We start from the raw sequence: 25,595 nt of genomic DNA on the forward strand, positions 1-25,595 counted from the left end.
CGCTAATTCGGCAAGGCGGGATGGATGGTGCAGGAGAGGATACCTGCAATCGCAAAGCGCTTGAGAAGGCGGGAGTGATGCGAAGCAGGGCACGAAGGCTTAGGATCAGCTTTGGACAGAACCCAGATCCATCGCAACAGCACGCCGGGGGGCCCAGAGGCAGCAGCGCAAGAACTCTGTCCCGGTCCCTGGCTTCACAGCGCTGTGTTTCTCCTGGGGGCTGCGGGGGGCACTCCCATATGCAGGGTCTTTGAGCAAATCCCTTCAATCCTCAGGCTCCTAGTCGGTCCCACGTGGGGTCTCATTTCCGCACATAATTAGTCGCTCCAAGTGTGAGCTGGGTGTGCACACCCGGCCGCGCGGGCCGGTTCCCAGACAACCTGCATCACTCCTGCGCGCGCCACCCCGGCGGCAGTTTCCGCACCTCCGTCACCGCCCCTCCCGCGGGGGGGGGGGGGGGGGGGGAGGTGAAGCGCGGCGCGAGAAGGGGCCACCCCCCCCGCTGGGCCCTTTCGACCTCCTGCCGGAGTCTGTGCCAGCATCAGCCCCGCCTCCTCCAACCGCAAACACCCCACCCTCACCCTCCTTCTTCCTCCCGCGCCCGCGGCCGCAGCTTCCAACGTGGCGCTGCCAGCCGCGCATGCTCAGTGCACAGAGCGGGAGGGAGGGGCCGGGGCCGGCTGGGCGGGGCCGGGCGCAGTGACGACAACGCGCAGCCGCGGGCAAGGGGGACGCGCCACGTCGGCGCGCGGCGGCCGCGCCCCCTCCCGGCGACCGCAGTTGCTGCCTCCGTGCGCGGCCCCGCCGCCCCTCGCGCGCGCCTCCCTCGCAACCCGGCGCTCAAGCTCGCGCGCGCCTCCTTCCCGGCTCGCGAGCCCGCCGTGGTCGCCGTCGCCGTCGCAGCCCCTCGAACGCGCGGTCGCATCATGTCTTCGCCTCCCGAGGGGAAGCTAGAGACGAAAGCCGGACATCCGCCCGCCGGTACTGACTCGTTCCCACTTTCTCTCCCGCCGCGGGGCGCGAGGGCGGGCTCGAACCTGCGGACGCGGGGCGCGGAGGGGGCGCCGGGCGGGGGCGTCCGCCCCGGCTGCGGGGCGCGGGGGCCGCTCGGGGGCTCCCCCTGGGCTCCGAGCGCCCCCGGCTTCGCCAGCCCGTGGGAGTTGCATGCAAATCAGAATGATTGGAAGAAAGTCGCTTGCACAACTTCCCCCGAGAAAGTTTGGGCCGAGTGCGTACTTAGAAGGGACAGACAGATGTCTTAGGAAAACGGGCAGCCGGAACGCTGAAAAGTCCGTGTGTGTCGTGTCGTGGTGACGATTAATTGTAGGCTGACAGCATTTCGTGCGGATAAAAGAACTAGAGAAGCGGAAATAATTTTTATCATTAATCACTTAGTGTGATTCCCCCCCCTCCCCTTCCCGACTTTCTTTCGCATCCAACTTTTTCTTAAAAGTTTTTCCTCGGACTTTTTTTTGTTGTTGTTGCAAATCCTGAACTTATGAGCCAAGGAAGTTAATTAAATCCAGGATAAAGAGTCAGCTTTCTCGAGAAAAAAAAAAAAAAAAAAACGAATCTAAGCAGACTTTTTAAGTTCATAGGGCCCACCTCTTCCCTCTCGGAGCAGGGTTCCCGTTTGTTCTTTCGACTCTGTCCCAACGGGTCGCTGTCTCCGGAATGACAATCGATCCATATGGAAGGACACAGGGAGAGACTCAAAGGCTACCGGCGCCTCTGTGTGCGTGGGTCTTTCAGAGTCTAAACTGTACACGTTAGTGTTATGAACTCAGCCTTCTAGTAACAGAAGCCTTATGGAAACGTGGCTGCTTTCTGTGCCCCATTTGTGCCCATTCTTGTTACAGTAGAGTCGCCCAATCGCCATCTGCTGTCCTCACGTTAGGACACTAAGTCTCTGCCTCAACAGGGGCAACGGAGCAGTTTTTCAATAAGGTGCATTCCAGAGTAGGTAATATTTTTCACTGGTGAAAAAAGCTCTCAACAACAGGAAAACTAACTAGCACTAGGGAAGAAAAATGGCTGACTGCTGTGTGGGGACTTAGGAGGCGTGGGATTTGGGGAAGACAGGCTTTGGGGCCATTTGTATTGCATTAGTTACAAAAAACAGTACCTCAGAGGGATTTCTTTTAAAGATAACTCTGACCTTGGATTCCTCCTGCTAGGGATCCACGTCCAGCTGCCTGCTCACCTGGGCGGTTCTGCAGGAAGGAACCCCTCCAGTTGCAGTCATGTCCTTGTACTATGTGGCATTAGTCTGCCCATGGCTCCCCTGTCCCAGGGGAATGAGTGGCATTAAAGTGTATCTGTTGGAATGATACCAAATCCACGTAGCAGTAATTCAACTTTTTTGTTTTGTTTTGTTTTTTTATTTATTTTTGGGACAGAGAGAGACAGAGCATGAACGGGGGAGGGACAGAGAGAGAGGGAGACACAGAATCGGAAACAGGCTCCAGGCTCCAAGCCATCAGCCCAGAGCCTGACGCGGGGCTCGAACTCACAGACCGCGAGATCGTGACCTGGCTGAAGTCGGACGCTTAACCGACTGCGCCACCCAGGCGCCCCAACGTAGCAGTAATTAAATTGCATGGAGAGACATATCCATATGGAGTTTTAGGATCAGAGGTATAAACTGTACATTGTTAACTCCCTGGGAGAAATTTCTTAAAGGACTCTGATTTTCTGTGAATTGTGAACAGTTAGGCTTTGCGAATTACGAACTGAATGGCTTATTTATGCCCTGAGGTGCAAGGAACCAACTTTTGTGCTGGTGAGCAGTGAACCTGGGGTTCTAAGTTTTGAGGACTGTCACTTCTCTGGGGCTTACTTTTCCTAATCTTTGAAATGGGAGGGTTGGGCCAGCTGACCTTCCTCTGGGAAAGCCCAGGACACTCTTCAGCTCAGTCCCTTCCATCCATCAGGATCAGAGCCAAAGGGCGTTTAACCCCACAGGTAAACTCAAGTGACTTCAGGACAGGTCCTTCAGCCTTTGGGTTCCCAGTCAAGAAGGAGCTGCTTAGGGATCTGTCACTGTTATTCTGCATTTTCTGAGACTGGTCACTCTTGGCCAGAGTCGGAGGAAGGGCCTGGCATCCTGGCCCAGGGGCGCAGGTTAGAAAGGGGACTTTTGCTTTCTACGGCTTGGCCTGCGGTATTTTGCTTCCCAGTAGTGCCCCTCAGCGCACTCTCCCAGATCACAGAGTTCCCTGCGGGGAAGCTCAGGGTCTGCTTGCTTACTCCGGCCAGAGAGTAGGAAGTTCTGCAGAGTAGATGTTATTAAAAAATTTAAAACAAAAGAAAAAGAAAGAAAGAAAGAAAGAAAGAAAGAAAGAAAGAAAGAAAGAAAGAAAGAAAGAAAGAAAGAAAAGGAAGAAAGAAGGGGGAGAAAGAGAGAGGAAGAAAGAAAGAAAGAAAGAAAGAAAGAGGGGGGGAGAAAGAAAGAAAGAAAGAAAGAAAGAAGGAAAGAAAAAAGACCTGCTATAATAAAGAATAATCATCAAAGATAGCCAAGAGCACCGTTCATAAATCAAATAACAACCTTAAAAACTTTAGGAACCCTCTCATTAAGTGCTTAAGTTGGATGACAAAGACTTGTGCCTACATCCTCAATCAGAAACAATAAAATTCTCTCCCATGACTGTCTTCATGTTCTTTCGTGTTTTCTCGTTATTGCTGTCTGCACCAGGGACCCTCCTGTGCATCCCTACGACATCCCGTTTCCTTACTGTCACACTTACGTGCGCCTGTCTGCCTCTCTTCTCCTTGCTTCTGCCTGGGACTTACTGAGATCTTCATCCCCGGGGGCTGGCACAGTGTCAGGCACAAAATAATAAATAGCTCCCTAGTGAGTTTCTCCCAAGCCGAGCCTCTTCTCACCTCTCACTTTCCCCAGACAGAGCATGCAGGATCCGCAAGGTCCCTGAACTTCTGAGCTGCCCCCAGTGAGTCGTAGTGATGCAGGGAGGCTGTGAGCCAGTTTAGGTAGCATCTTAGCAGCGGAAGTAGTAACCAGCCTGTGCTGAGTGTTACCGTGTGCCAGTGTTTCCCTCCACCCTTCTAATTCTTGGCTGAGGACCCTCCTACTGCTCACAAAAGACAGACTAACGAGAAAAACAAACAGAAGTTTGGTAACACGTATGCCTCCTGTATTTATGGGAGAGACCAAGGAAAACGGAGTAGTTCCCCAAAGTGGCGCAAACCACCACCTTAAATACCAGCTTCGGGGCAAGACTGGTGGAGGCATCACCTCCCAGGCTGCAGTGCTCCTGTCATCCTGGCCGGGCCCTTGGTAAAGAAGTCTTAATGATCGGAGACCCCGCCACTGCTCTCAGCTACAAAGTATCTGCGGAGAAATGGGCTGAGACCGCTCGTTTTATGAGCATTCTTGCAAATACAGATTAGCAGTTAGAATTAGCGAGGTTCTGTTGCATCACACAACACAGGTTCTGTTGCATTAACTACACACAGGTGGACCAGTGCTCCACGGCAGAAAGGAGAACGTAATTATCAGACACACTATTACTCATTTCTGCCTGTCTTCGGGAGTTTGTGGCAGCGACGTGGATAAAATCTCACTCTTCAATACATTTTGCTGGCCCCGTTCCCCTCCATCTCCCAGGGTAGCCAAAACCGTATGTCAGTAAAGTTCTCGTAAATCTATGGATAGCTTTGAGCGTTACTAATTTTACATATGGTTTTCTTTGAAAAGTAGACTTCCCATCCCTTCTAGAGCTGAGTCGTACGGAAACATAAACACGACTGTATTTATTTAAAGTAAATGGGAAGTAGACTACTTTTTTTAGTAACTTCACGATAATTGAATTCTTTGTTACATCAATCACTCAAATGTGAGTTAAGGATGCATTTAAAAGATTGTGGGTGATGGTTCTCCCTAAATCATCTCCAGAAGGTTTTTCATGTTACCGAGGCCAGTGTATTGCTAGCAATGAAAGACTAATTTGTCTTTTATTGTATTAAGCATAAAGCCGCAGATTTGCCGAGCTTGCCCCCAGTGTCCTCAACCCAATCACTGATTAACGCTGGCAGAGTACAGGGAAGAGGTCTGCCTTCGCTCCTGACATGCCAAGAAAAAGAAAAAAAAAAAAAGACCCTTCTAGTCACTGCATTTTTTTTCAGACGCTTCAAGTCGGGGTGGAACGCAGCATTTCTAAAACACAGTTTAGGTTTCACTTTGCTCTTCAGGACTTTGCTTCGTGCTCTGTGTATGTTCCTCCCATTCAGGACGACGCCCCGTGCATTCGTGCTTGGTTCGGGACATGCTTTCCCCTTCCCCGCTTGGGGAATCTTTGTGTTTATATAGGGAACACTCACTATTGTATCAAGTACTGTATTAGTCCCAGTTATATTAAAAGTATGAAGTATTAATTACAGTTCTGTCAGTAAGTCCAATAGTGCTCACTGCCGTAACAGACACCGCAGAATTCCGGGGCTGAGCTGGTCGAGGTTTGTTTCCCTTTCGGGCAGGCGGCCCTCCCACAGGGAGCAAGTGCAGGGGCCGGGGCCCCCGCTGGCATGGCCTGTGCGGAGGGGACGGTGGGTGTAGGTCATGGTGTGGAGGCTTACGGTCACTCTGTGACTTCCACGTGTCACTGCATCACTTTCCTTTGGCTGCTGTAGCCAGTCTTGGCCAGAATCCAGTTCAGTGGCTCCAGCCCACCTGCAAGGGCGGCTGGGATGGGGAGTGAACCCCTAGCCTTATGCCCCAGTCCAGCCTTGTGCTCCAGTCGCTGGTGCCAGGTTTCTCTGCTGGGCTTCCAGGCTTGGCCCCTATCCTCCCTGCACTTTTAGGCACTGGCTTCCCTAACCTGAAGGATACCCGTGTGGCTGCCCCCACCCCCTCCTCAGCTTTGGCCCAGGCTGCCCAGCAGGGTCCCCCCATCCTGGTCCAGTCAGACCGTGCAGTTTGTCCTTTGGGTCACAGCCCCGTTGCAGAATGGAGCGCGCACGGCTGTGGAGGGCGGCCCGGCCTGTCTAGGTCTGATCCAGAGCTCCAAGGCCCTGGCCATCACGCCATGACCCTGAACTTCATTTCCACCCCTGGAAAGTGACCGGATTGCCCTGTATAATGTCAGGGCCTTGCCACCTTCGTCTTCGATTCTAAGCGCAGAATAGCAGTTTTCCTCCATTCTTCCTCTGCTCTCTTAGGGATCAAACCATCAGGGGTAAGTTTGGAAATTTTTCAGGGGCTCATTTTTTAGCACAAGTCATTGCTTCCCCCCACTCCCCCCACCACCCCGCCTGTGAACCTGGAAGCTCCTGTCAGGACTGCTGGCCAGTGAGTTCTCCGTGTCCGCTCCTGGGCAGCTGTAGCTGCTAACCGCCGTGGACCTTGCTCCTTTGCCCCCATCTCCACCTGACCTCCCAGCCCTGGGGGGCGGGGTGGGGGGCCCGCCTCCACCTTCCACCCGGCTCACCTGCCCTGCCTGAGATTATTGGGTTTGCTCCTAACCTACAGCTTCCGGCTGGCTTCTGGTCTGGTTCCTTTTCTTCTCACCCGAACGGTTCTGGGACCCTCGCACCCCTTCTTTTAGCTGGACTAGCTTTCCCTCGAGTAACATTTCAGCGGCTCTTGTCAGGTAAGAACAAAGGTGCTGTACACTTTTCACGATGTGCTGGGACACCTGCAGTTAGTGCTTTGGGGATATTTGTGTGAAACGGGGGCTGAGATGTGAGTAATCCTAGGGAGAGCCTTCCCGTCCCCCTGCCCGACTTCCAGCTGTGGGGCCCTCTAGCCTGCTACTGAGCACGGACAGAGAAAGCCGCCAGCGACCCCCTTACAGCCAGCACACCCCGACCCCTGCGGGGATGCCCCGGCCACAGGAGAGTGTGCTCAATATGTCCCCCCTGGCAAAGTCTGACCAAGGAAGATGCTTCCCCCCCTCCCCTTACCCCTTAAGCAGGAAGCTGTCTGCAGAGAGCTTTGAAGGTCAAACTCATGGTCTTCCCCAGCCTGGTGGCAGTAATCAGAGCCTGCCCGGGCCATCATTGTGTCTTTCTACGCGGTCCGTGATGCTCTCTGTCTTCTGGAAGGTCCAAGCAGAGAAAGGCCTGCAGGGTGCGGTTAAGGGCACAGGCCTCAGGGCCGGATCCGGCTCTGCGCTGGCTCGGCCCGCCGGCTCCCCCCACCTTACCCTCGGGATCCACCCCGTGGTACCTGTGAGGTGGGAGATCACGAGGCCAGTGGTGAGAACGGTGCCTGCACCTAGCCGTATGGTGAAATGGTGAGGAAGGGTGAAGCTGAAGAATGAGCCGGGATCTGATTCCCTGGAAGCTTCCACACTTAGATGGTGATACACTGACAACGGTCCTGCTGTTGGGTAGCTGCCCACATCAGCAGAACGCTTTACAGCGTGTCTCCCCCTTCCCCCATCCCCCATCCCCACAAGCCTGGACCTTCATCCCGTCTTACATCTTAGGTGACTGTCATGAGGGAAAGGACAGCACCCAGGACACAGGCTGTGGAGGTCTAAGTACTAGATGCTGAGGGTTAAAACCCATTTAATAGGAGCAGCTACCGGCCGAGCCCTCGCCACGTGCCAGGCGCTGGGGAAGCCGTGTCACATGGGCTAAGTCATTTAGTCCTCCACACCCCCTGCTGGGAGAGCACGGTCTCCCCTTCCTCCCAGACGGAGCACCCCGAGCCACAGAGAACGGCAGCAACACACACACACGGGCGAAGAGACGCGCGTGTGCACACACACACCCGGGCAGAGCCAGGATTGGAACCCAGGGATCTGACTCCAGGATCATGCCCCTGACGTGCGCACAGCGCTTCCAAGGGGCATCTGGGATTCTTTCATTTGAGAGAAATTCCGAGTTCTTTTTTTCCTAATGTCTCCTAAAAATACTCACATTTGCAAAGATTTCTGCAAAAATAACTCTGGCCTTTGTATTTTTTACAAATGAGGAGTTCTAGTGACGGCAATAAAACAGCCACAATAAATGCTGTCATAGATTTTGGCAGTTATCGCCAGTTGAAATGAATGTGTCTCGGTGTTGAGTTATTATTATTATTGCCACTTTTTATTCCTGCATTAATCACCACACACGCTGTGAGGGATTGATGAAGTTCATTGTTTTTATAAACCAAATTAAATGAAGTGCTAACGGGGGGGGGGGGGGTGACTGAGCCTTGACGTGTGTAGTGACTTCGACAGAGCCGTGGAGCTTTGGGCTGGCTTATTTCAAATGTCGACTGGACCTTCATGGGCGGCTTTCTTTGTATGGTTATACAGCCCTTTTCACTTTCGTCCATTTCTAGGACATATCTGTGAGCTGTAGTTTCAAAGTGTTATGTCTGCCAAGTCGACACGATTCAGGCATTGTGTTTTAAACGGGCCTGAGTATTAGTCACCTCCAGCTGCTGTAACAAAATCCCACAGGTGGGGTTTCGTTTTCTCAAAGTGCTTGGAGACTGGAGGGCTAAGATCAAGGTGCTGGCGGGTTTCTCCTGAAGCCTCTCTCCTGGGCTTGCAGACCGCTGTCTTCTTGCTGTGTCCTCATGTGACTTTTTCTCTGTGGTGGCATCCCCAGCGTCCTTTCTTTCTCTTAGACGGACACCAGCCCTGTTGGATTAGGACCCACCCTAACAGCCTCATTTTAACTTTCTCACCTCTTTAAAGGCCCTATCTGCAACTACATTCTGAGGTGACAGGGCTGAGGGCTTCAACATGTGAACTTGGGGGACACAACACAGCCCATAGTACCTTTGATCAATTTCTAATGGGTGTGGGCAGAGGGTGGGATATATGGGGAGGAAATGAATTTAAAAAAACTTTAAAGGGCGCCCGGGTGGCTCAGTTAAGCATCTGACTTCGGCTTAGGTCATGATCTCGCGGTTTGTGGGTTTGAGCCCCACGTCGGGCTCTGTGCTGACAGCTCAGAGCCTGGAGCCTGCTTTGGATTCTGTGTCTCCCTGTCTCTCTGTTCCTCCCCTGCTCGTTCTCTGTCTCTCTGTGTCTCTCAAAAATAAATAAACTTTATTTTTTAAAAAATTTTTTTAATGTTTATTTATTTTTTGAGAGAGAGATTGACAGAGTGTGAACAGGGGAAGGGCAGAGAAAGAGGGAGACACAGAATCCGAAGCAGGCTCCAGGCTCTGAGCTGTCAGCACAGAGCCCGACTCGGGGCCTGAACTCACAAACCGTGAGATCATGACCTGAGCCGAAGTCAGGCACTCAACCGACTGAGCCACCCAGACACCCTAAAAATAAATAAACTTTAAAAAAATTTTTTAGAAAAACAAAACTTTTAGGGGGACAATTCTTACAGCCCCCTTTAGCCAAAAACATAACTCTCTGCTCTTACATTTCAATAAAGTAGAAAATTATCTTAACATGTTACAGAATTTTCTTTCAGTTTCTATTTCTTAAGGGTTGACAGACTACTCAACCTGGAATATTGTGATAAGCCACCTGCAGTGGTGTTTTTGCTTGCTTTCTTTTCATAAAAAAAAAAAAAAAATCTGAGCCCAAAGTGAGGGAGATCCCCAGGAACCACACCCGAAGAAGAAACAAATTCAGAACAGTTAGCATGAGCCTTGGGCCCACATGAGGCAGGCGGTGGTTTCTCTTCCTCTTTGTATAAGGACACCAGTATGTTGGATTAGGGCCCACCCCACCAGGCTCATTTAACCCAAGACCGAACATAAAATGGGGTGCTCAGAGGTCAAACCTGTGGAGCAAAGGAGAAGCCCATATGCCCAGCAGCACAACGGGATGGTGGGGAACCACTCTCCTTCAGCCTGGGCTCCGGCGGGGGAGAAGAAGTCTCCGTAAGAACGTGTAAACGCAGGCCTGCCTTTACAGGGGCTAGGAGTTCAAAGCTACAGTTTGGCAATCCCTGTTCTGAGAAATCTGACGCAAAAAGGATTTCCAGGTGCCTGTACTGGTCTCACACAAGCGTACAACATCTTTCCGAAGGGAGGCCGCCTGCGCCCCAGGCCCCAGAGGTCCCCACAGACAAAGCCATTCTGAAGGAGAGCTCATGATGTACAATCACCGGAATGAGCATGACAGTCAGCAGACAAAACTCGCAGTGGGATTAGACTCCCAAGGACCTCAGATCATACAGTAATTGAATGCACAATGACACGAGTGTGCCTAAAACGATTGCACACAGAAAAGACTTAAAAACACAAGACACGAAAAAGACCCTATCAAGTAAAAGACGGGGTGAATTGGAAATGCCCTAGAAGTGAAAAATAAAATGATTGAAATAAAAACAGATGGGCTCAGGGCGCCTGGGTGGCTCTGTCGGTTAAGCATCCGACTTCGGCTCAGGTCATGATCTCACGGTCTGTGAGTTCGAGCCCTGCGTCGGGCTCTGTGCTAATGGCTCGGAGCCTGGAGCCCGCTCCGGATTCTGCGTCTCCCTCTCTTTCTGCCCTTCCCCCACTTGCGCTCTGTCTCTCTCCTTCAAAACTAAACATCAAAATTTTCTTTAAAAAGCAGATTTTTGGAAGAATTCCCACACAGGATTATATTTCCTCCTTTCCAAGTAGAAGGTCCCCTTGAAGAGAATTCGTGTTGGTGGCAGATGTGTCCTCAGACACAGTCCTTTATGTTACCCGCCCTCTGCTTTGCATTTTTCCGACGGGCTGCCTGCTGCTAGGCGCTGTTGGCCTCGAAGCAGGTGCTGTCGGCCTCCTGAGGCCCGGGCCGCAAACTCTGGCTGGGAAATTGAAAACTAATAACCCCCAAGTGTGGGAGCCTGAGCGTGTTTTTCACATTGTCCTTCCTGTTCTTTAGAATCATAAGGAAGCTTGCCCTGGACTTTTCTTAATTCAGCAGGGCCCCGAGGACACGGCCTGCCACGTTGGCTGTCTGTGAGCAGAGCTGTGCGGAGGAGGGGGGGGCTACACGGAGAGCCCCACACCACGACCCTGAGGGCGGTGAGCACAGGTCACTAGGCTGCACTTTGTTTCAAGTACTCGCCGCCTTAGTCCTGTTCGGGCTGCTGCGTCGGAGCACCACAGACTGATGGCTTATAAACAACAGAAGCCTCTCGTGGTGCTGGAGGCCAGAGGTCCGAGATCAAGGCACCGGCAGATTCGGCAGCTAGTGATTTGGCTGTGTGGTGCGTAGATAGCCATCGTTTTGCCGTGTCCTCACACGGGGGAAAGGACAGGGTGCCTCGGTGGGGTGGGGGCTGGGGGTCTTTCATACGAGCCCTAATCCCACCCAGGAGGGCTCTACCCTCATGACCTAATCACCTCCCTGAGGCCCCACCTCCAAACACTGTCACGGGGGTAAGGTTTCAACAGCTTCTCTTATTCAAAGATCTCAGGATGCATCTCTTACCCCCTTTCTGCAGATGAAGCAGCGAGGCTTTGAGGGGCTAAACAGTCCGAAACCATACAGCCGAGGGCAATGTGGTGGCTTACTGACCCCACAGCACGTGCCCGTGACAGTCACGGGAGGCTGGCTGTTTGAGGATACAAGGCCGGCATTTCCAAACTCTTCTGTGGAGGACTATGGTCCTGAAGGACGAGAACCAGCATTACTGGGGTGGGAGGGACTCGTGACGTCATATGAACGTGGGGAAGGTGCTCTGCCCTGTGCCCCTCATAAAGCTCACCATGCATGCTAACGGCCAAGAAAATCTGTCTTGAGGAAAGGCATTAATTTGTTCAACCTAGCATTTCCCACGCTAACAGATCCTAGAGTCCCCATTTTTGGTGTTTCGTTTTTGTTTGTTTTCTTGGAAGGCAGTATTAACGTATTAGCCATTGAGGAAACACAAGTCAAAGTACAATGAGCTAACACTCCACACCCACTAGGATGGCTACAATGAAAAAGTTAGCCAGTAACAAGTGTCGGCGAGCATGCGGAGAAACGGGAACCCACAGACCGGTTGGCGTGTGAAATGGTGCCATGGCCTTGGAAAGCCGCTTGGCGTCCTTCTCAGAAGGATGAGTACAGTCACCGTGGAACACAGCTACTCCACTCCTAAGTGTGCGCCCACGGGAGGGAAGGTGTATAGCCACGTCTCCACACACAAACTTGGACACACGTCGCTCGTGGCTGCATCCTTCATACTAGGCACAAAGCGGAAACAGCCTGGATGTCCCACAGACAAAGGGACAGGGAAAATGCGGTCTGTCCGTGCCAAGAACACCACCATGCAGCCATAAAAAGGAATGAAGGGCTGACACGGGCTGGTGCGTGGATGAATTTTGGAAACATGCCGAGTGAAAGAAGCAGGCCAGATACGCACAACAGGCAAAGCCAGACGAGGGGTTGCTATGGGCTGGGGGGAGGGGCGCCTGGGGAGGGGCCGTTAGCGGGTATGGGGTTTCTGTCTGGGGTGATGACGGCGTGCTGGAGTCGATTGTGGCGATCGCCATACAGCAGTTCGGAGCACACTCACAACCATTGATTGTGCCCCGTGGGTGGGCGGCTTGTGTGTGAATTATGTGTCAGGAAGGCCACTTTTAAAAACAGAGTTAACGTGTGCCCACAGTGAGGCTTCACAATGTAGTTTGGGAACGGCTGCCACAGACGTTTTGGCTTCTGCCCGCGTGGGCTCTGTGACCGTGGCACGGCAGCTGTCCCGTGTCACCTGTGGCTGCATCGTCCCATCCACGGCATCATCGGTATCTGAGAAAATGTCACAGGGCGGGGACTAAGGGGGACCCCGTCGAGTCGAGACGATGTGCAGAAAGAACCCAAAGCAAGCAGCCACCTTGTCCACGTGGTTTATCCTCCGGGTCCGCTCCTGCTCTTGCAAAGTTCTTGTAAGAAACAAATGGAACAAACAAGAGCCTTGGAAGGCGTCTAAGTGGATCTGGAGTCAAAGATCGCCTTGGCTGCCGCGTCGTCCTCGCACTGAGCTCTGTCGTTAATCGTTGTCACTGCCCGGTCGTCGGGACTCACTTGTGGCCCTAGGGGGGACCGAACCTTTCGAGCAAGCTCCCCTGCGCCTCTCTCTGGTGCTTGCGTTGCCACGTCGATGACACCCCACTCTGTTTCCGTTGTAGTGAAAGCTGGCGGAATGCGCATCGTGCAGAAGCACCCGCATTCGGGAGACGCCAAAGAAGAGAGAGACAAGGATGACCAGGGATGGGAGAGTCCCAGGTGAGCACGCGGGCGACTGTGTGTGTTTCACAGCCGCGTCACTCGGTTACACGTTAGGTTTGTTCTCCTCCCTGCACGTCTGGTGACCCCTCGCCCTGTGGGGTCCTGCGCCGCGTATTGCTTTCTTTCCTACTCAGTGAGGCTCTGTCCCCAGACGGGAGAAGCGGGCATCTGGAGCCTCTGCCCTGACTCAGGCGGGGCGTATGCTTACTGTCGGTCCATGGGCAGTGCCCTCAGTTTCCACCACAGTATTGAAATCGCCTTGAGACCTGTGAAAACGCCCTTCTGGTTGAATCTCTGGGGCAGGCTGGCATCTGTGCAGCTAGGACAGTGAGCTACGGATTTAAAACCGTCCACAGGTATCTGGACTCTGGTTCTTCAGCCAAATCGAAACCAGTGAGGCCACACCCTGAGGAGCGCCCAGGTGTCCTTAAATGACCTCTCTGCCCCTCACTCCCCGGGTCCCCGACAGCTCATCTGTCTGCGGCGCCCCCAGCTCTGTTACCCGTTCTCCCGGGAGGTTCTGATGTCGGGTTTGGCTGCAGAACCTCGCTGCAAATCTATTCCTTTCCACCCTGTAATATGCAAACGTGGGCCACAAATACATACATGTCTCTCTGAGCTTGTCTGCGAAAAAGAGTGAACCCCAGGCCTTCTGCCTTACGCCGTGTCCCCAGAGGGTGTCTCCGCCGGCTGGAGGAGGAAAGTCAACGTGGGAAGGGTCTGGAAGGTAGCTAACCCATGTTTCTGCGCATCTCCTTGTTTCAGTCCAGCAGTCCTGCTGAACTGAAAATCTCCCCGATTTTCACATGGGACACAGGTCCACGTGCCTGTGCCATGTGCCTCGCAAGTTATTGGATCCGGGATTTAAACCTGGGTCTAACAGGGCCCAAACAGGCCAGGCTTCCAAAGAGTAGCTCCCAAGAACACATGTCCCCTGAAAAGACATCCATGTTCACAGAAACCCCACGTGTCCCTGTAGGGTATGAGTTATAGTGCAGTCACCTGGGGGCAAACAAAAGTAGGGGCAAAGTTTCTGGGCGATTATTGCCCGTTTTAAATCATGGGATCAGCCATGTCGAGGTTCTGTTTTAGAAGAAGGAGGCAGTTGGGGCGCCTGGGTGGCTCAGTCAGATGGGCGTCCGACTTCGGCTCAGGTCGTGATCTCGCAGTTCATGAGTTCGAGACCCACGTCGGGCTCTGTGCTGACAGCTCAGTTAAAGAAAATTCTAGAATTGCTTGCCTCACTGGCTATTTTCACACAGCCATGTTTGGAACATAACAGCATCGGTAACTCTCCTAGAGGTCCACAGTCCTGTATCCGAAAACCTTGGGGCCCAGTTTATTTCAGAATTGAGAAATTTGGGGGTCCTTAGAGGATGAAACCATGTACACGTAGCACCCGTAGTGGGGCCTCAGGCAGCATATTGGAATCTGTGTATGATGTTTTCAAATTTACAGAGTTGGGTCAGCTCAGGTTAACTTTTGCCTCCGTCTGAGTTAAAGGAAACTTTCAGTTTTTGGACATTTCTTGAACTCAGTATCGAGTAGGAGAGCGTGGGCCTGTGGGATTTCCTCCACCACAAAACCTGGGAGGCCCCGTCTTTATATCCAGTCATTCCGTAAGGGACAAAGAGGATGAGAGAGAGAGACTTGGCTGGGGAGCAGATGGAACACACTTTTCTGCGAGAGTTCCAGCGGAGTAAGGCGCAAATAGCTATTTCCCTGTGAAACGGCGTCAATACAGTGAGAGTCGATCATTTATTAGCATGTCTAGAAATACAGACCGAACAGCCTACTCGTTTTCTTTCTATTGATTTTTTTTCATGAGGTGAAATACAGCGTTTAGGGAAGACGTGCTATTTACGTAAATGTGCCAGAGGACGAACGAGTGCAAGACATAGGAGTGAGCACAGCGGCACCCTGGACCTTAACGTCCTACCTCAAAGATTTCTCCTCTGTGGGGCCAAGAACTCCGAAGCAGGCTGATTGCAGAGCAGGGTTTGCATAACATGTGAGCGAGGGTTGTTTGTTTGTTTGTTGGTTTTCTCCCTGCAGCGACATTGCTGTAATATGTTCCTTAGGAGCGTGTTGGCTCCTGTGCTCTCGACTTCGGCCTTGCTCTTGACCACTGTGGGTTAAACCACTTGACACGCCGCTGGCAGATGGGGTTAGCCTCTCAAGGCCCTTGAGCCGTGGACAAATGTTGCCGACACACGTCCTTCCAGGCCTCCGCGCCCCGCCTGGGACTCTGCGTAAGAGATTATTTCCGCCACTAAGCACTCCTCAGCTGTCTGGTGGGCTGACTGAGTCATCACAACCCGTCACCGTCGCCAGTGTTCTAGAATGCAGGACATCTGGCCCTGTCCTTGGTACCCTGTCTGCATTAGTTCATTAAATCCTTGCAACTACTCTATTTCTTATCATCCCTGTTTCTGAGTTGGTTATCGATTAACCCCATTCCAGATTGCTACTGCCCCTTCAACAGCTCAGAGAGGTTAATTGACTTCCCCAATGTGGCACAGCAAATGAGTGGCAGAGTCAGTATCCCAGCAGAGTCCAGAGTCCTCACTATCGACCCTTGGGCTGTGCTTGCGAATGGAGCACCTGTTTTGTTCTGGGCACTTCTAAGTGCTTCACATCAGATGTAAAGCTCACACCACCTGGGTGCCTGGGTTAATGCATCCGACTCTCCATCTGGGCTTAGGTCATGATCTCAGGGTTCGTGAGTTTGGGCCCCGCATCCGGCTCTCTGCCGTCAGCACAGAGAGAGCCTGCTTCCAGTCCTCTGTCCTCCTCTCTCTCTCAGTGCCCCTCCCCTGCTCTCTCTCACAAAAATAAATAAACATTAAAAAAATATTTAAAAAAAATAAAGCTCAAACCACCTATAGGCTGGTATTACTGTGCCCATTATAGAGATGAAGAAACCGAAGCTTAGGGAGGTGATCTGGCCCAGTGACACGTAGCCAGTGAGTGGCCAGGCCAGGATTCAGCCCTGATTCTGTCTGGCCCCTAATATGCTGTAGAAGCCCCCAAATTGACACAGTAAACAGAATATATTGACGGAATGTAAATCCAGTCCCTAAACTGGTTGATTCCGGATTGCCCATGACCTTTCCCATAGTCCTCTAGCCCGTGATTCCACCCATGCAGCTTGGCTGTCAGTAGATGGTGTGATTATCATTTTATAGGGTTTTGGGGAGGGGGGATAGGCTGTCTTTACCTATAAAAACGCCTGTTTATGTACAGAATTTGTCAAACATTTCGTTATTCTGTTGGACGTATCATGGCATGTGACTTCAACATCCACATGACCCTGGTCCTAAAGTTTGATGATGTTTCATGTTTGGGTCCAGGTGTCCTCCAGACATGAAAATAAGTGTAGAGTCTCAAATGCCAGTTTCCTCCTTAGATCTGTGTTTGCAAAACTCTGCTTTCCTTTCCAGGTTTTTATAACTGGCTCGTCTTTACATTTCCTGACTCATCTCTGGTGACTTCCTTCCTCATTAATCTGAAAATCAAATACTGATCACAGAATAACTGGAGCATTATTGTGTGACACACACACACACGCACACACACACACACACACACCTTTTTTCTTGCACATATTCATGCTGTTCTTCCTCCCTTTAATCTTGTCATTTTCTGGGGTTTTACAGATAATTTCCTAGGCTGCCAGGCCGTTTTGAGATGCTACATTTTAAAAAGGAAAAAAAGGAAGTAGCAGAAATTTGAAAATGTTGCCCTAGAGTTCCTGTCAAGCTGGGCACTAGTTCCGTGTGGCTCTTCATGGCCCAGAAGAGGACTAGAGCTTTGAAATTCTTCGCCAGTGCTGTCCTGAGTAGCTGCTAGATCCCATGTCAGAACTGACCCAATTAAGGAAAGCCGTGGTTTTCCCCAAAGCCTTGTGTCGAGCGTATTGAGATGAAGTGCTCACTTTGATTAGGCGAAGGGGAAATTGCAGACACAGCATGGACTTCAGGAGCCAGTAAGACTCACTAGAGAACACGGTTCAGCGTCGAACATGTCCTGAGGTCCTAGCACGAGTGGAGCTTGGGACAAGAGATTGAAAAGCGTACGTGACAGGAGGGGTGAACGAGAAATGCAAGGGTCTGGGTGTGGATGAGGTCGGGGGGGAGAGGGGTGGAAGGAAGAAGGAGATAAGGGTGGGATTGATAAGGACCCAGAGCGGACAGCCCTGGCTGAGCGTGGCCGTCTTTTCACCCTGACTTAGAACCTCACGTACCCGAAAAATAAGCAAACGATTCAAATTTTGCCACGTGTGGGAGAGATCCAGAATGGAATCCGAACAGGAAGAGGTGAACTTAATTGTAATACAGATGATTACTCTAAGCCATTGAAAGGACTGGGGAAGAAAATACCTTAACCAATAATTTTGGAAAACAGTATTCTGACCGGATACTCTTAAGACTGAAGACAACACACACACACACACACACACACACACACACACACGCACACACCTGTCCCAAAATGCTGCACACTAGTTAGTAGATGTGTTTCTTACAGGGGTTTGGGTTACAATTCTGAAATTGCTTTGGTGTTTGAACAAGTATATAAATATGTCGTGGATACTGAGAGTGAAGCTTCTCACTGCCAGAGGGAGAGGTTACAGCTGGAAAGAGGGAACCGAAATGAGCTTTGTGGTGTTGAATTGAATTAGAGGTATTCGTATGAACTCAGTTTTAAAAGATGGGTGGATGGATAGGAGACAACATACAGATGTGTACATACAGGCAGAAATAAAGATGGGGCGCCTGGGTGGCTCAGTTGGTTAAGTCTCTGACTTGATTTCAGCTCAGGTCATCAGCTCATGGTTTCATGAGTTCAAGCCACGCATCGGGCTCTGCGCTGACAGGGTGGAACCTGCTTGGGATGCTTTCTCTCCCTCTCTCTCCGTCCCTCCCCACATCTATCTCCCTCTCTCTCTGTCTCTCAAAATAAATAAATAAGCTTTTAAAAAGAAAAAATAAAGACAGATGGGGAGGGTTGGCGCTCACACCTGTATTTCCTTGCTGTGTTCGGCAGGAGCCTAAACACCTATGAGAACTGACACCCATGTAACCCTGAGCATCACTTGGACCCGGATCTTTGTTTCAAACACTTCTCCCCCATCGCGGGAACCAGGGTTCCTTGCAGAAGTGGTAAATTCCAGGGCCGGGGCAGGAAAAATCCTAGATGAGCCCGGAACAGCTTGTAGGGCCAGGACAAGAGGATGCAGTGTGACAGATGATGGGGCTCATCAGGACAGAAGGCCACTGGGAGGAGCTCCTCATGGCCAAAGCTGGGGCAGTCAGCAGCCAAATGGCCGTACTGGATTATAAGCCACAGGGTAAAATAAACATTCCTAAGTGCATCCTGATATAAGTAATTGAATATATAAATGAGGAGAAGAGACAGCTCTCACAGAAGAATTTTAATTAAGAATTATGTAAGGAAGGAAATAGACCATCACCAACAGGCAAACAGCTCAGTCACCGTTGCAGACAAGATCCACCAATGGATGTTACGAAGAGTGGGAGGAAGTCTAAGGAGAAACAGGATATTTGCATAGTCTCAAATATCTCCCCCAGTATATGTATTAATTATAAAACAAGGAGTATTCTGGGGCGCCTGGGTGGCTCCGTCGGTTAAGCGTCCAAATTCGGCTCAGGTCATCATCTCACGGTTCTCGAGTTCGAGCCCCGCGTTGGACTCTGGACTCTGTGCTGACAGCTCAGAGCCTGGAGCCTGCTTCGGATTCTGTGTCTCCTTCTCTCTCTGCCCCTTCCCTGCTTGCTCTGTGTGTGTGTGTGTGTGTGTGTGTGTGTGTGTGTGTGTGTCTCAAAAATAAACATTAAAAACATAAAAAATTAAAAAAACAAAGGGTATCCTTACACTGGAGACCATGAAAAGGAAACTTGTTTGCAGCGTAAAAACTGAAAGAAGACAGAGTGCCATCTTGTCCGACCTCGTATGGAACTACACGTCAGTGATCATTTTTTGCTGCTCTGCGCATGTCTGTGGACCACCACAAAAAGTGCCGCGAGTGTTTGTTTCTCATCAGAATTCCACCTGCTACTTTTAGCGTTCACCCGTGACCTTGCCTGGAAGTCATTACTGTATGGATGCTGTATCACTAGGGGGCCACCATAACACATGCAACAAGGCAGTGGCTAAAATAACTGACGCATAGCGCCTCACAGTGGTGGAGGCTGGAAGTCCAAGATCAGGTGTCCCCAAGGCTGGTTCCCTCTGAGGCTGTGAGGGAGGATATGTCCTGTGCCCCCAGCCCTGGTTTCTGGTGGTTTGCTGGCCATCCTTGGCGTTCCTTGGCTTATAGATGCCTCACCTCGATCTGTGTCGATCTGTCCACGTGGTGCTCACCCTGTGTCTCTTCACATCATCTCTCTGTGTATGTCTGTCTCTGGGTCCAAGTTTCCCCTTTTTGTAAGGACATCAGTCATTGGATTAGGGCCGGCCCTAGAGACTTCATTTTAACTCAATTACTTCTGTAAAGACCCTATTTCCTAGAAAGGTCAAATTCTGAGGTACTGTGGTTAGGATTTTACATAGCCGTTTGGGGGAAAGAAGTTCAGTCTCTAACAGATGCCAGTGGTAACCTGTGGCCATTTTTAATGGTTGTCTCGCTTAAAGTGAATTAAAAAAATTTTTTTTAAATATAATTTATTGTCAGATTGGTTTCTATACAACACCCAGTGCTTATCCCAACAAGTGCCCTCCTCAATGCCCATCACCCACTTTCCCCTCCCTCCCATCCCCCAAGGGATACAGGAACGCTAAAAAATTTTTTTTTAACATTTATTTATTTTTGAGGGAGAGGGAGAGTGCGAGTGGGGTAGGGGCAGAGAGTGAGGGAGACAGAGGATCCAAAGCGGGCTCTGCCCTGACTGCAGAGAGCCCAATATCGGGCTCGAATTCACAAACGATGAGATCGTGACCTGAGCCGAAGTCAGACGCTCAACCGACTGAGTCGCCCAAGTGCCCCTAAAGTGAATTCTTAAGAAATAAACAGATCCCGAGAAACTTAACAGAAGACCATGGAGGAGGGGAAGGGGAAAAAGGTAGAGAGGGAGGGAGCCAAACCATAAGAGACTCTTAAAAACTGAGAATAAACTGAGGGTTGATGGGGGGGTGGGAGGGAGGGGAAAGGGGGTGATGGGCATTGAGGAGGGCACTTGTTGGGATGAGCACTGGGTGTTTATGGAAACCAATCTGACAATAAATTTCATATTTAAAAAAGGGAAATAAACATTTATAACTGAAGCTAAGGGATAGCACAGCCTACACGCCTGAGATTACTTCTGCAAGCCGTCATCTGTGTTGGAACGTTAGTTGCACCATGTGTTGAGCCAATGTCAGCATCATCCGTACTTTCCGGTGTGGTCTTTTCTGTCCAGGCTAGTTTTCAGCTGCCGTTTAGAAGAGCTGTGTCCTCCCTGAGATGCGTGAAGATGCCAGTGGGCTGGGGGTGCTGAGTGCCCACCGGCTACCAACGTCTGTCCTGTTGCGGGCGCCCTGTGCTGGCGGGCAGGGCCCGTGACACGGCGGCCACAGACCCCTGCCCTGGACCGAAGGCAGAGAGTTGATGTGGTGGCATCAGGCGACCCGGAATGTCCTTGGGAAGGGGGTACGTGGCTGTCACCCGCTTATGGCCTGAGATGCCTCCTGCAGGGAGAAGCGGTTCTGAGGGCACCGTGTGAGCCCAGAATAGAAAGCCCGAGATCTCACGGCGGCCCGAAGAGCGCCGAACAGCCCTGACTGCCGCGGTGACAAAATGGGGGAGACTCTGGGCGCAGGTGGGCGCCTCTCACTGCCAGGTTTGCCTACGCGAGACTCGTAGATCAGTGCTCTACGTCTGCAGGTGACACGGGGCGGGGGTGCAGCGTCAGCATTCGCATACCGGCAGGGAGCGGCGAAAGTGATCCTTCAGCCGGTGGCAGCTTGGGCAGGAGAACGCTGACAGAGCAGGATGCGGGTCCCCACATCCCCACACGGCTGCCCGGGTCGGCCGGTGGCCCCTGTGACGGGCTGCCGGGGGAGGGGTGTCCATCTGCGGTCACAGAGTCTGCAGCCTGTCCTGATGTCAGCCCTCCCTCCCTCTGCTGGGGACCCCTCCCGAGTCCCCAGCTTCCAGCAGGTGTGAACTCCTATCAGGCTGGCAGCCTCTCCCGAAGAAGCAGGGTATCCATTTCCTAGGGCTTCCGGAACAAAGTGCCACAGATGGGTGGTTTCCACAGCAGAGACGTTCTCTCGAAGTTCTAGAGACAGGGATGTCAGTGGAGCCAAGTGCCCTCGGAGGCACTAGGGAAGGAGGCTTTCCAGGTGTCTCCCCGGTGGCTGGCAGTTAGTTCCTTGGCTGGTGGCCACATACAGATCTTCACCTGGCGTTCCTCCTGTGCCTGTGTCTGTGTCCAGTCTCCCCTTTTCATAAGGACGCCATCCTGTTGGGTTAGGATCCCTCCCTGCCCCAGTGTGACCTCATCTTAACCAACCACACTTGTAACCACCCCATTTCCAAACAAGATCACATTTTGAGATACTGGGTGTAAGGACTTTAACTGAGAAATTGGAAGGGGACCCGGGGCCCCTGAGTGGCTCAGTCGGTTAAGCATCCAACTTCCGCTCAGACTTCCTCTTGCGGTCTGTGAGTTCGAGCCCCGCATCGGGCTCTGTGCTGACAGCTCAGAGCCCGGAGTCTGCTTTGGATTCTGTGTCTCCCTCTCTCTCTCTCCCTGCCCTCCCCCTGCTTGTGCTGTGTGTGTGTGTGTGTGTGTGTGTGTGTGTGTGTGTCTCTCTCTCTCTCTCTCAAAAATAAATAAACATTAAAACATTTTTCCCGGAAGTGCCCGATGAACACAGACCACGAAGTGTCCCAGAACTCGCAGGCGTTAGCGTCATCAGGAACTCAGCCTCTGAGTTCTCTTTTCACGGAGATGGGCTCCAACGGAACGCTCGAGCCTGGCAGGTAGCGATTCGGAGGCTCGATGCTCTGCCGTGGGACGGAGCGTACGGGCATCCATGTGGCCCGGGAGCTTGGCTGGACCCCTTCCATTGGGGGCTGAGAAGGACGGTGCTGAAGGCCCAGCGTTCCCCCGGCGCCTGGTGCTGCCACCGATCAGCTCGTAGGCAACATCTGGTTCCGGAACGGATGCGGGGACCAGGCGTGATGGCTTAGCTTCTGAGCGCCCCATGCCTGCTCCCTCTCTCTCCACAGGCCTGCAGCCTCCTTATAAGACTGTCACCCCCCCCCCCACAGTGGGAGAGCTCTTTTTATCAGATGGAAGGAGGGAAGCAGGGAAATGGAGCTATCAGTTTTCCCCTCCAGACACCGCTCTGTGTATCTGCAGTGGAGTCATCCTCTTGGAACGGATGAGTCTTTTGTTTTCATGGTGTTACTCAAAGGGTTGCACTATTTATCAGGAGCATTTTCTTATTACATAAACATATGAACTGAATTTAAAGCAGCTCTCCAGTGCTTGGACTTTATAGAATGAAGTATGGAATAGTAGCTTCATGGAATAATGCTACATATAAGAATAACTACATAGAAACAAGAGCCCTTTATGGAGTTTGCTACATTCTAATTATTATGCCTGAAATTTTTAAACCTTCTATTTAAATACACTCTATTGACTTCAACTGTCTCAGAATCCACAGCACTCAGAAAACACTTTGGTGAATCAGTGATAATACAGCTTAGACTCTGATTCTTTAAAGGGAAAATAGTTGGGACGCCTGGGTGGCTCAGTAGGTTAAACATCTGACATCGGCTCGGGTCATGATTTCGCGTTCGTGAGTTCAAGCCCTGTGTTGGGCTCTGTGCTGACCACCCAGAGCCTGGAGGCTGCTTCGGATTCTGTGTCTCCCTCTCTGTCCCTCTCTTGCTCACACTCTGTCTTTCTTTCTTTCTCAAAAATAAATAAAGATTAAAAGAAAAAAGGCAAAATAGTTAATCAACTTTATTAACTTGATTACTTCTTATTTCCCAGCTAGGAAAGGAGGTCAGTGAGGTAAGGCCAGTGTGGAGGAAGAAAAGTCTTTATTCTTATGGACATCTTCTATTGGACCCATAGCTCTCTCTGGGCAAGATACTTACTTTGGTTTTTGGCTGTGTACAACCTCTGACGCAGGGCTGCAGTCATTAATGTAAAACGAATGTGGACTGGAGTCAGGATAGTGATGTAATCGAGAAGTTCTCATAGAATCATCAGATAGAGCTGGACATGACCTGATAGATCACCTAATCCAAGGAAGATGTCAGATGTTACCAAAGATCTAGAAGGGTCTAGACACCAAAAGCAAAACATCTACAGGGTAGAGACCCACAACGTTTTTTTATATTAAAATTAAGCCCTTGCCAACTTCTGGGTATATCTCCAAAAGATTTGAAAGCAGGGTCTCAAAGAGAAATTTTCACAACCATGTTCCAGCCATTTCTGTTCCACCGTTGACATGGCACCACGGGAAAGATGGGTCTTCCCCTCCGGGGAAATCAGACTAGGATCTTCACGGATGTTGCTTCAAGAATCATGGTCAAGTCTGAGGTTAAGGATTTTGCGAATAGGGCACCATCGTGGGTTGTTTGGTGTGCTGGTGGAAAGGTGGCTGGCCGTGGCCCCCCTCACGCTCTGCAAACTACAGCTCCCCCCCCACCCAGGACAGCTGCATAGCAGTGGAGAAAACAGTGTGTCTGTGGTACTCCAGGAGTTTGTCCAAAAGTTGGACTGCCACCACTAACTTTGTATTCTAGATAATTTTGAATTTGTACGTTGGGACGAGAGCTTAAATGACATCTGTTCACTGTTCCTTCGTGACAGGCTCTCTCAGCACGATGACCATGAGATTTAGAGCATCTTCAGCCAGTCTGACTAAGTATAGAGGAGTAATTGCTATTTTCTGGGGGGTGTCGAGGGAGGTGGGGAATGAAGGGAAGGACCGCTAAGATGACAGAGCAGAAATAGGAAGTTTTGATGTGGGCACTTACCTCCCAAGATGGCAGTTGATTGTAAAACTTAAGCTCGGTTCCAGACATACTAATTCTTCTCCTCCAGAACAGCTTGAGCTCTGCAGCGAAGGTTAGCTTTCCGCACACGTGGCGTCAGTAGAAAGTGGACACGATGGAATAGTTCTACCCCCTTTGTGGGGAAAGGGTAACTGCCCTCCTGCAATTTTGGCTAAGTTCTGTGGGTTGACCGAAACACCAGAACAATTAACACAACGTGAATGTTGTTAGTTAACACGCCGTGAATTAACATGGGGAAGTTGATACTCTGAACCTAGAAGCATATGCAGAATTGTGATAAGGCAGAAATATGGGGAGTCTGAGGGCAAATGGTGTAAATGAGCATTTTGCAAAAGGCAAAGGAGGTGATGTTGCTGATGCCGGAGGGAGGGCCGTGCTGGCTCCGTCCCCACTGCCTCGTCCTCTGTGGATCTCTTCCCTCTCTATACTCACTTTGGCACAAGGGCTGCGTGTGCCATGGCTGTGCAAAGGCGTGCTGCAGCGTGCCTGCCCAGAATTCCTATCTTCGGGCAAGATATGTCCCTCCTGAGTTCCCCCTAAGTGGAACCTAGGAGTGTGGTGATGATACCCATTTACCTGGACTTCCTGGCAGGTCGGGTTTCTAAAGAACATTCTTAGATCTGTGAGATTATACATCAGGGGGCACCTGGGTGGCTCGGTTGGCTAAGCATCTGACTCTTGATTTTGGCTCAGGTCATGATCTCGAGGTTCATGAGATCAAGTCCGGAGTGTCTGTGCATGCACTCACGCACTCTCTCTGTCTCAAAATAAATATTTAGAAAACAAAGATTCTACGTCAGCATCACTATTTTAATTTCTTGACCCCAGAATCTATGACTCTATACACTTTCTCTTTATATCTCACTTCCCTGAAGCTCTGGAAAACAAGGCAAAACAAATTGAGTGTCAGTCGTCCACCACAGCTCTCCGTTCTCTTTTTTGCCTGTCCCTTGGGCTGAGTCTGAATGTTCCCCCAGAACTTTAAGTGTGTGTGGGGGGGGGGGGGGGGGGCGGGGCAGATTTCTGGACTCTGGATTCTGTTCCATTGGTCTGTGTCTGTTTTTTTGTGTCAGTACCATACTGTTTTGATTACAGTAGCTTTGTAATATAGTTTGAAACCAAGAAGTGTGAGGTCTCCAGCTTTGTTCTTCTTTCTCAGGATTCCTTTGGCTATTTGGGGTCTTTGTGGGTCCATACCAAGTTTAAGATTGTTTTCTTCTATTTCTGTGAAAAATGTCATTGGAATTTTGGTAACGACTGCTTCGAATGTGTGGATTGCTCTGAGTGGTCTGGACCTTTTAACAGTGTTAATTCTTTCGATCCATGAGCACAGGATGTCTTTCCATTTACTTGCATCTTCTTCAGTTTCTTTCGTCAGCATTATACAGTTTTCAGTGTGTAGATCTTTCACCTCCTTTATTAAATGTATTCGTAAG

At 51.0% G+C, this 25,595-nt stretch overlaps 1 protein-coding gene across 1 annotated transcript in view; it reads left to right on the top strand.

Annotated features, from left to right (window-relative positions):
* Positions 1–789: 789 nt before the first annotated feature.
* The window catches only part of LOC122228173 (death associated protein), a 63,607-nt gene continuing 38,801 nt past the window's right edge, over positions 790–25,595 (top strand). Inside the window, exons 1-2 of the mRNA XM_042953108.1 lie at positions 790–981; positions 13,013–13,109. Of these exons, the coding sequence (XP_042809042.1) occupies positions 927–981; positions 13,013–13,109 (152 nt within the window). The 5' untranslated portion in view covers positions 790–926. The remainder of the gene's footprint in view (positions 982–13,012; positions 13,110–25,595) is intronic.

This window comes from Panthera leo, chromosome A1 (assembly GCF_018350215.1).
Source record: "Panthera leo isolate Ple1 chromosome A1, P.leo_Ple1_pat1.1, whole genome shotgun sequence".
Taxonomy (NCBI): domain Eukaryota; kingdom Metazoa; phylum Chordata; class Mammalia; order Carnivora; family Felidae; genus Panthera; species Panthera leo.